Source organism: Elaeis guineensis, chromosome 9 (assembly GCF_000442705.2).
Source record: "Elaeis guineensis isolate ETL-2024a chromosome 9, EG11, whole genome shotgun sequence".
NCBI lineage: Eukaryota > Viridiplantae > Streptophyta > Magnoliopsida > Arecales > Arecaceae > Elaeis > Elaeis guineensis.
Genome location: NC_026001.2, coordinates 26,751,891 through 26,762,772, shown reverse-complemented (window position 1 = coordinate 26,762,772; position 10,882 = coordinate 26,751,891). Strand labels below are relative to the sequence as shown.

General features: G+C 37.5%; 1 protein-coding gene across 2 annotated transcripts; it reads left to right on the top strand.

Annotated features, from left to right (window-relative positions):
* The first annotated feature begins 797 nt into the window (after positions 1-797).
* Positions 798-10,354, top strand: LOC105033741 (isocitrate dehydrogenase [NAD] regulatory subunit 1, mitochondrial). 2 transcript variants are annotated; one of them, XM_019846762.3, is made up of 4 exons: positions 798-1,636; positions 5,157-5,384; positions 9,215-9,293; positions 9,867-10,354. In XM_019846762.3, the coding sequence occupies exons 1-4, from the start codon at positions 1,094-1,096 to the stop codon at positions 10,139-10,141; spliced, it is 1,125 nt and encodes a 374-aa protein (XP_019702321.2). In that variant the 5' UTR covers positions 798-1,093; the 3' UTR covers positions 10,142-10,354. The 2 variants fall into 2 exon arrangements, with proteins under 2 accessions (XP_019702321.2, XP_019702320.2); XM_019846761.3 differs by having other exon boundaries at positions 814-1,636; positions 5,145-5,384.
* The last annotated feature ends 528 nt before the right edge of the window (positions 10,355-10,882 follow it).

Genomic DNA, 10,882 nt, shown 5'->3' with positions numbered 1-10,882 from the left:
ATACCATTATCCATATTCGACATATATTCGCTTTCGATATTTTTTTTTAGAATCCATATTTTTTTTATTCTAATTGGATTGTATAAAATCTGTCCCATTTAGATTGGATCGGATCGAATATCCAATGGTTTGGTTAAAATTACCACCTCTAGATTAGTGCATGGGTAATCTCTAACTTTTTCATTTTCTAAACATGATGAGTTATATACAAATAGGATAAATCTTCAATGCAGAGCAAAAGTACTCTAGTTGGCCAAGGACAAAATATCACGGTGGAATGGAGTAATTGATGAACGGTTACCAGGCTTTTGACTGGGTAGAATATACAGTTATGTTAGATAGCTTTTGATTGGGTAGAATATAGAGTAATGTTAGATGATAGAAGGAATGATAACTATCATACATCGCAGTGATATAAAACTATAAAGAGTGATGTCAAAATAGAAGTGAACTATCAACCTCGAGATGTATAAATAAATATGAGGTTGTAATTGTTAAGGATCTTTCTCAGACCATCAATCAATGAAACTTTTATCTTTATTTCATCAATTAAATTTTATATTTATCTTAAATTTTCTGTAGCTTGCTTCGTAATCTAATCTATCGCTATTATTTTTCTTCCGTAGGTAGTCTCTTAATAGTGAAAGCTATTTATACAGATCAACGTGCTAGAACCTGTAACTTCTCTATTTTTTATGACGAGAATTGGTTGCATGCCTGTCAATTGGTTGTTTGTACTCTTGTACAGAAACGAGGTTATAAATAACAGCCGTCACTCCAGCATAGAGGCTGCTATTTGAACATCGTTAATGGTCAGACACGGTGCCCTTCTCCGGTCGCCCGAAAGCGACCAGCATCCCAGTCGCTGAGGGGCCGTCATCCCAAGTGACAATTTTACCCATCCCAGGTCGGCATAAAAGCCGGCATTTGCGAGGGCATCTCCGTCATATCATCTAACCTTTCCCTTCCGCCCCCCACCCTGCTTCGAAGCCCCCTCTCGTTCTCTTTCTTTTTTCTTTTCTTGAAATGATCCTCTCTCTTTCTCTCTCTGGGAAACCCTAGCCTCCTTCGATCAGAGACCCCAAATCCTATCATGGCGAGGAGATCGCTGCCCCTTCTCCGGCACCTCCTCCACGACTCTACTGTCGCCGCTGCCGCCCCTCCTCCTCAGCCTCTGGGTCTCGCCGGGAGCCGGCGATCCGTGACGTACATGCCCCGCCCCGGAGACGGCGCGCCAAGGGCGGTCACCCTCATCCCCGGCGACGGAATCGGCCCCCTGGTCACCGACGCCGTCCGGCAGGTCATGGAGGCCATGCACGCCCCTGTCTATTTCGAGACCTACGAGGTTCACGGCGACATGAGCACCGTCCCGGCGGAGGTCATCGAGTCGATCCGGCGGAACAAGGTCTGCCTCAAGGGCGGTCTCGCCACCCCCGTCGGAGGAGGTGTCAGCTCCCTCAACGTCCAGCTGAGGAAGGAGCTCGATCTCTATGCTTCGCTCGTCAACTGCTTCAACCTTCCCGGGCTGCCAACGAGGCACGAGAACGTCGATATCGTCGTAATCAGGGAGAACACCGAGGGAGAGTACTCGGGGCTTGAGCACGAGGTCGTCCCTGGCGTCGTGGAAAGCCTCAAGGTATACGGCTTGCTTTCCTTCACTTTAATCTCGTGTTTAAAGTTAGGAACTTGGCAATCACAGTACGTATATTCTTAAATAAAACAGGTTGAAATCATAAAATAATTTAGAAGGGTTTCAGGTCATAGTAAAAATATGTGCTTCTGAGGACGCGGGGCTCGATGTTGAACTACGAATTTATTCACTGTTTGGCATGTTTTGTTGTCTGGATGATCATCTGTGTTAGATGGACTTGAGTAAAAGTTTTCAGTTTGGATGCATGCTCCAGAATTTCTTCTTGCAGTGTTGTACATTTTCTGTTGTGTGCTTGTCCTGATACCAATCTCTGTGGGGTAAACCTAAGTGTTTAGGTAAGTTTGGCCCCGTAACAGTCTGATTACCTTCTTTTATAGGGCTCGTTTCGTTTAAGCAAATGACATTATTTAAAATTGAAAACTGTCTCATTTTCTAGGTTGTTTCTTAACTTCATGACAACAGTTAATAACATTTCATGTTTGAAGAACATATCTCGTTAACTCAATGAATAAGATGTCTAATTCTCTTGCTTCAAGCAACCCACCTTTGGAAGGAAAAAGGGGCAGCAGGTGTTGTGAAGGGGAGTTCAGCTTGCTCATAAGTCAAGGTAAGTTTTTAAGTACCAAGGGATTTTAAGTTGATGGACTTCTTCAATCTCATAGGTAAAACAGTTGTGACTTATCAGACAATTAATTTTTTGGATGGCTTCCTAGCATGTGCATGCCCTCCTACTAGCTTAGGATTCCTGTATGCTGAAAGGCCATTTACCATATATTAAATATGTAATGGAAGTTTGTAAGGAATATGTGGTATTGTTTTTGAATGAGTATTTGGTTTTGATGGAGTGGATCAAAGCCAGGAAAATCCATACAAATATGCTTTAAGATGCTGCCATTGGACCCAGCCCTGTACTTTCCCTTCTATGTAGTGCTGGAGATATTGGACCTACCAAAAAACTTGTAATCTGCATGCTCAGCCTGTACCTATTGTTGTTAAAATCAATTCATGATCTGGATCTTACAATCCAGGACAAAATGGCCCTAAATGATTGGAATATCACCCTTGGATCAGGATTTGTTTGGATCGTAAAATCTAGTTTTTTATTATACAATCACTAACATCAAAGGATTCAACTGAATCCTATTTTATACATATCAAATCATGTGGCAATCTATTTTCTGGTATGTTTTTCTCTTTTAAATTTACTTCTCACTAACAAGCATTGAGCATATAAAATTGGCTAGCTTGTCATTTGTGTTGATAGAGATAAAATTGATAGGCAAATTACTCATATTTTTACAACCATATGCTAAAATATGGTCCTTCTTTAACAATATATCCTAACTTCATGGATAATTGTCTTGGTAGGCTGTATATAAATATCTTGAATAATTGGCCTTGATGCTTCTTTCACAAGACATGCCATATACTGACTAATGATGGTTGAAGCTGGCCTTGTTATATGTTTGGCCCTTTTCTTCTCCATTCATCGACCATGTGGTTCTCTCTTTCCCCACCATTTTTCGGTTGTCCATTGCTTTTACCCTTCTGAAAGAAATCAGAAACAAATTTATGATACACAATTTGATATGAACTGATCCAATCTCTTCCTTTATACAATTTAAGCTTGACCCTGATCCTGACAACAATTTTTGTGACCATTTAAATATGTGTAACTGGCACCTGTGACCAGGAACCTTTATTGGTAATTCTGTTTTGATCATTCATTCAAGTTTTTGTATAGTGCAAATCTGGCTTGACCATGGTTTTTGTTTACATCTGTCCTTTTGTTATCACAATGAAGATCTCAAAGCTGCTATCATCAGATGTTTCCATCACCCACTGACATGGTTTGTTCTATGCTGTGCTGCAGCAAACTGGCATTCATGTGAAAAAATCAAAAAAAATTTAAAAATGTATGAACACAATGATACTGAAAAGGGTTAAATGCGATCCTTGTTGGATGGCAGCTCTGGTTGGGCAGAGGACATGCCGGTCATTCCAACATATTAGATCAGCTATTAATTTCAAGCCAACTATTTGAGTGAACTATATGTTTTCCTTATATTTCAATTAATTCTAGTCAAGAACAACGTTCATTTGTATCAGGAAAAAAAAAAAAGAACATTACTAAGTACTTTTTCAAAATTCAATTTGTGATAGTGTAGGCTCCTCTTTTTGTTCGTAACCCTTCCATAAAGACTACACTGTTTGGGCCACCTCTTATCTTTGCTGTTTATATTTTAGCATCTTAGTTGACTTCTGATCACTTTTTTTAAATTCATGCGGCCCCCCATTTCTCCTCTATTATGGTTGTATCTCCTTGTACTATTACACGTTCTTTCCAATCTTCTCATCAGAACTGTAAACTGTACTGCAGTTTTGTAGACCATGTTGTTTTTTTATAATATTTTCCCTTGAGTTATGCTTTCACTTCATCAGCCATCAGGCTCTGTCTTCTTATGTAATCTTCATCTATTGCCTTTTTTCCTTGAAAAATTGAATCTTAGTTGATGAAACTAATCATACATATTGGTTTCTCTTGGCCAATATTTTCTTTCCTCTCATATATAAATTGATCCATGAAATGCCCTTCAAGAAGTGTGATATATCTTTTCTTGTGGGTTGTGGAAGCTTTAACCAGTATTTCAGTTTTAATGTAAACAATTATGGTTCATGTGTCAAAATCTATTGATAGGTCCTTACTTATTTTGGGTCATTATGTGTTTCCTGTACCCAGGTTGACTTTTGTTTTTGAGAATTTGCTCTGGATGGCCATACATGCTAATTTTTCATCCCAAGCTAACCTTTTTTTCTCTTTTTTTGGGAAAAAAAAATCATGCACTGATCATCAATTGATCTGTTACAAATGGTGTCAAGATTTTTGTTCCTTTTTTTTGGTTAATTAGTTGGATGATGGTAAGTTGTAATGAAAATTTCTTAATGCTGTTCTGATAATTCACCAAAGTAATTGATCCTGCTGCCTGAGATCAATTATCAGTATGGCTGATAGTTACTACTTCATGACAGTGTCTGTTATTATGTTACTTATATTGGCTTCCAATGGACAAATATGAACTTGAAGGTCGACAATACCAACAAACTGAGTTGTTTATCTCTTGCTGTAGAATTTTGATTGCATTTGCTGTTTTTAGCTTTGTTGCATGCTCAATTTCATGGTAATTTGAATGTTCTGGCTATTATCTATTTCCTTGTGCGTTTGCTGTGTTTACTCTTAGCTATTAGATTGTCGATTCAGTGTTAGTCTTATAAGGACCTTCTACTTATTAAACAAGAACTTATATTGCAACATATGACCCATTCATTTTGAAATAATAATTTTATTGTAAGACATGCCATCATTCAGATATAGAAATAATATGCAATTATGCCCTTCTAATTAATTTCCATTTGCAATACTTGTTTGAGATGTTCTCTTGTTTTTGTTTTCTCTCCTGTTTTTTTTTTTCCCCTCACTCAACTACTCTGCTAGGTGATTACAAAGTTCTGTTCGGAGCGAATTGCAAAATATGCTTTTGAGTATGCTTACCTTAACAACCGCAAGAAAGTCACAGCTGTGCACAAGGCCAACATTATGAAGCTTGCGGATGGTCTATTTTTAGAATCTTGTCGTGAGGTTGCAACAAAATATCCTGGGATAAAGTATAATGAAATTATTGTTGACAACTGCTGTATGCAGCTTGTTTCAAAGCCTGAGCAGTTTGACGTAATGGTATGCTGTTTCATTAAATTTTTAAGTACTGTTGTGAAAATTTCCACATCTTGTGACTGTTTTCCTACACTTGAAATTACTATATCTAATTTAACACACCTATCTATGATCACAAAATATTCATGTTTCGATATGTCTGAATATAATTTCCATGTTCTGTTGCGTTTAATGTGCACTCTTAGGTCAAATCATTCATATCATATATTGACTCTGATTTGTTATTATTTCTTTTCTGGAATCTAAGAATCCTTCAGTTGGTGTTTGGTAATGTAATTGTACTTGGGGTAAGTGCTGAGATAGGGTAGAAAAAGTGAGAAGTTAAAGTTCATGCCTGAATTTTGTGTTTAATAAAACTTCACTAGTGTTATTTTCACTATTTGTTGGACCAACAGATAGTAAAGGGAACTTAGGCATCATCATGAATTTACTGTGTTTTGCGAAATCTTATGAGAGGCTCTGTATTTCTAGAACCAGTGGATCTTAGATCACCATGTGCTCTTCACTTGTAAAGTTAGAAATTTCAGGGAACATAAACAGTGCAAGAAATAGATATAAGGAGGAGAAACATCCGGTGATCAAACAAATTTATTTAAGGGAACCATTAGAAGATTGCTCACTAGCTCCCACAATGTTTAGACTTGCATGAGCTTTATACTAGACTGCGTCAACATTGGATTTGACTAGCTATGCTTGTCATGCCCATATTGGCTTGTAATTCTATAGTATTAAAAAAGAAATTGCCTGCATAGACTTGTCAAAATTGAATTGATGCTTATATTACTCATATTTGGTGTGTGTTTCTTGTTTGTTCTGTACATGATTCATTTGTAATTTTGTATTAACAACTTATGCATTGCATCCATCATTCATGGATCATTAATCCATTGACAAAGAGTTGTTAGACATTTTAGATGCTCATTGATTGATTTTATCATATGTTTCATGAATAATGAAGTAGAAGTTGAGAGAACTTTAAAACCATGATATTCCGTATTGGTTCGAACCAGCCGGTACATACCGTATCGTACCATACCGATGGGGAATCGATCCTGTTCAGGTCGGATTTTTTGGAAAATGGCATGAACCGGTATGGTTCGGGGTCCGGTTTGGTCCGGTTTTCTCCTTTTTTTTTTTTTTTTTTTGTGCTGTTGGGTGGGATTTTTTTTATTTTTTTTTATGTCCGGTATGGTCCGATATGTTATGGTACGGTACTATACCGTACTAGTCGACAACCGACATGGGTTTCGGTACTAAGTCCGCGAACCTTGTTTAAAACAATTAACTCCTATGTGTAGTGTACATGCTCATGTCTATAAAAATGTGTCTGTATGCTTGCTTGTTTGTTTATGCTGTGCATGAGTGTGCTGACAACTTTTGGCATTCAGAGGGGCAGAGGGATGGGGAAGGGGAGGAAGAGAAGTTAATATTTGAGGGTAATATTAGTTATTATATCACATAAATTTTCTAATATTTTACTATTTTTTGCTCTAAAAAGGAACCTGTCATCAAGATATGGTAAAGATAAATATATGAAACTGGTAGCCTTATTGGTGAAATGAAACAAGTGAATTTATTTACTTTAGGATTCATGAGCAAATTGAAGGTGGATGTGCAGTGATGTTATTGGGTTTATGATAGTTTAAGTGAGACAGTCTGGGTGGAATTGTTTGACCAGTAGAGAGTTTCTTTATATTTTCTCTTTTAAGCCATGAAGTGCTGGCATGAGTGGGTCCATTTGTGCCCTTGATCATTTACCAGAGGAAGTTAATAGTGTTGTTATGGCATGTTGCCTGACCGACCACTTGGAATGGACGTTAGCATACCTCGTCAACCATGGTATAGACCACCATGATGTGGTAGTTGTTATGAGCACTCTTCTTTATAGGTTAGGGCAAGGCTTGTTGTATCGGTGCATACCGCCCTGCAGTAGGCATATCGCATTGTACCAGTACAGAACTGATATTCGGTATGGGGGGCATATTGAGTATGGGTATGCTGAACCGACCTGGTAGCAGGTGGACCAATGCTATACAACCACTATGATACCAGTACGGGATCCAATACTGAGATTGTGAACCTTGTGTTGAGGATTCCCATTGAATATTTCGTTAATTGTTGTATAGATAAATTTGTAAAGTTTTAATTATCTTTAAAGAACCCCATATCGCTTTCCATTGGAATGGTATGGTATTGGTATAGTATCAGCGTCGACAGTACATATCAAAGTTGACAATACTAAAAGAATAAAAAACCATTAGTATCAATCAGTATAGCTGGTATCTTAGCATCTGGTATGGTCAGGTGTGGTATTGTCGGTATGCATACCAGCATTGCCGGTGTGTATTGATGCAAATCGTGCTAAGCTTTGAGACAATTAAGACAATTACAAGTTTTGAGGGAATCAAAAAGCAAAATTGAATTGGATTTATTTGGAATATGTGACTTAAGTGTGTAATTCAGTAATCTATGATTAAAATATGTTTTGAGAAGATCTAATTAAGGAAAGACCAAGTCATCCTAAAATTTGAAAGGAGAATATCAATATCATATTAGAGACAAAGATGGAAGGAATTATCACCATTCAAGAAGAGCCTAAGAGAGTCCTTCTTAGGTTTATGACTTGAACCATCATCATGAGAAGTAAGTCACACATTATTTATAATAGATCTTAACCTAATACAAGATCAAGACTCCTGGATTATTGAGAAGTAGAAGACAACTTGGAAACTAACATGACAATTTAAATAAACATATGTATTTTTTACTTACAAAAATAGACTCATCTTCATCGTTGGGGGTGTTTACCTTCAAAACATGAGGACATCTTCTTGAGAATTTGAGGGAGTTAGCATTAAACAAAATTCAAACTTCTGGTTACATGCATATTAGAAGACCTTAAACCCCAAACTTTTATGTATAATATTTTCCCAAATATCACATATTATCAAAATAGCACCTCTAAAAATAAACTATGTATCTCTGGATAACCTCACCAGACTCCTAGGTTTTTAAGCTTGTGATATGAAAACTTTGAAATGACATGGTAGATTAATATAATCATGTGTGCTCACATATGAAATTGAAAGTACATCAAAAATTGCGCAAAATTTAAAAAAAAATAAAGATTTCTTATGGCTTAAATGATGAACAGTGGAACTCACTTTACCAGATTGTGAATCATCTTATTATCAATCTTTTAAATTGTATTTTCAGATATCACCATTTATGATCTTCCATGTGCTGTTGCTCCATCAAGGAGATGTAGCATTCAGCTGCATGGCATCTTAATTATCCTCGTGTTGCCTGATGTTGGGCTGCATCACTTAGTTTGTTGTTAAATAGTCTTTTGAAGGCATAAAGTTGTAAATCAAAATCCTCAGCTGTTGTTCTCTGTGTGACAACTTCAGAAGAAAGTATTACTTGCTCCACTCAAGCTGTAGGAGTACACAGCAAACAAAATTATGGTTACTTGCAGAGCTTCCATACTTTGAGCATGGGGCACGACAGCTTAAGCTAACTCAACTAATGATATATAAAACTGTTTCAAGCATAGGGATGTATTAGATGTTGCAACATTTACAACATATTTCTGATTTTTTCATCATTTATGCAAATTGAGACCATTTTCTTTCATTTTCTATATCTATAATGCCTGTGAATCTACATTACACCACACAGAACACATGCTACACAATATTTTTGATAAATTTTTAAGAATTCAAAATTTGTGGCAAAAGGTCAATTATGTTGATCCATGATATTGATACATAATTATCTTTCAAACTGGTTTCCCATTGCTAGGATTTATGCAGACCCATGTCCCCTTGCAGGTCACTCCAAATCTTTATGGCAATTTGGTGGCGAATACAGCTGCAGGAATTGCTGGAGGCACTGGTGTCATGCCAGGAGGTACATTTTAGAAACTGCTACATGTAGTTTTAGCTATGTGCTTTCTTGCATGTAGTGTACATTATTCGGTAAAATGTTTTATGCTTTCCTTTTACGTGGCCTTTACTCCAAGCTGTGTAAGTGTGGATTCTGTTTCCTCGAGAATGACAAATACCACAAATACAACTAGCATGCTGATATAGCCACTCCCTCACCATGAAGTGACTCAGCATGCAGTGAATGATGTTCTTGTTGCGATGATTCAGAATATTGTGAGGCATCTTGAGGTTCTATTTCTGTTGCAGGTCCTTCGCTAGACCAAATTCCTGTAGGCTATTATTGGTATTATTGGTGGGTTGCAACTCCTGTTTGTTACTCGTAGATGCAGCTCTCTTGGCTTAGTTATTAATAAATAACTAATCCATTTGATAGCCTGAAATTTATTGTGACACCGTTGGATTGTTGCACAGGATAGCAGTGAACTTCTGTTATTGTGAACTTAAAGCAAAAGTGTATGGTTAACCTTGCTAAGAACTTTCTGAGAGTTATAAATTCTTTTTCAGAGCTCGCCTAAATCATTTGATTGGGTTTCAGGTAATGTTGGTCAGGATCATGCAATTTTTGAGCAGGGTGCTTCTGCAGGCAATGTGGGTAATGAGAAGCTAGTGGAGCAGAAGAAAGCAAATCCAGTGGCCCTGCTTCTATCATCTGCCATGATGCTGAGACATCTTCAGTTCCCATCATTCGCTGATCGACTAGAAACTGCTGTCAAGCGTGTGATTGCAGAAGGCCGATACAGGACGAAAGATTTAGGTGGCAATGGTACCACCCAAGAAGTAGTTGATGCAGTCATTGCAAATTTGGACTAACTGCACCGTGGCCGACACCCCATAGGTTTTGGAGCAACAGGCTTATACTTGCCTTGGAGTATTAATTTGTATTCCTTTTATTATTTTAATATGGCATCGTTAAAGATTCCTTCATGGAATCTGAATAGCATGAGTTTTTATTTTCCTTTTTCAATAATTGAACTGAAGAATTGGCCAATCAAGAGTAACCTGACGGATAACATTTTCAGTTAAGGTGATGTCACTTGCAAGCTATGGTGTACAAGCCAACCTGCAAAGAAACAGTCGGCGCACAATTTACCGATCGTACAAGTGGCTCTCGCCCCTCTAATTCTCCAAATTCTCCTTTACCAAATCAAAGAACTCTCTCATGCTCCATCCTAAGAAAGAGGGTGTAACTGGGTGAGACCGCAACATTGATTGGAATCGCTGGTTTTGGTTCAGTTTAGATCAGATTTTTCAGGTACGGTTTAGTTTTGATTTAAAAATTTTAGAATATGAAAAAGCAGATATGGTTACGGTTTAAATTTTATAGAAATCAATTTAAACTGAACCAATTCATGTACATACACCAACATAGAGATAAATAATAAATCGACTCACTGATGAGTACCCAGAGATTTACTTCACTTTTGCCCATATTATGCCCTAGCTGCCCCAAGGCTTCTGTATCCCCAAATTCTCCGTTGTGTTTGTATCTCTGCTCTTCTCCTCCTCTCCTCTCCCACGCTGACTTCGCCTTGTGCCTCCTCTTGGATCATT

Bases quoted from the DNA above. Each gene is read 5' to 3' on its own strand.
- LOC105033741 (XM_019846761.3), top strand. From the start codon at position 1,094: ATGGCGAGGAGATCGCTGCCCCTTCTCCGGCACCTCCTCCACGACTCT. The intron at 1,637-5,144 runs GTATACGGCTTG...CTACTCTGCTAG, and splicing joins GCGTCGTGGAAAGCCTCAAG to GTGATTACAAAGTTCTGTTC. The intron at 5,385-9,214 runs GTATGCTGTTTC...GTCCCCTTGCAG, and splicing joins CTGAGCAGTTTGACGTAATG to GTCACTCCAAATCTTTATGG.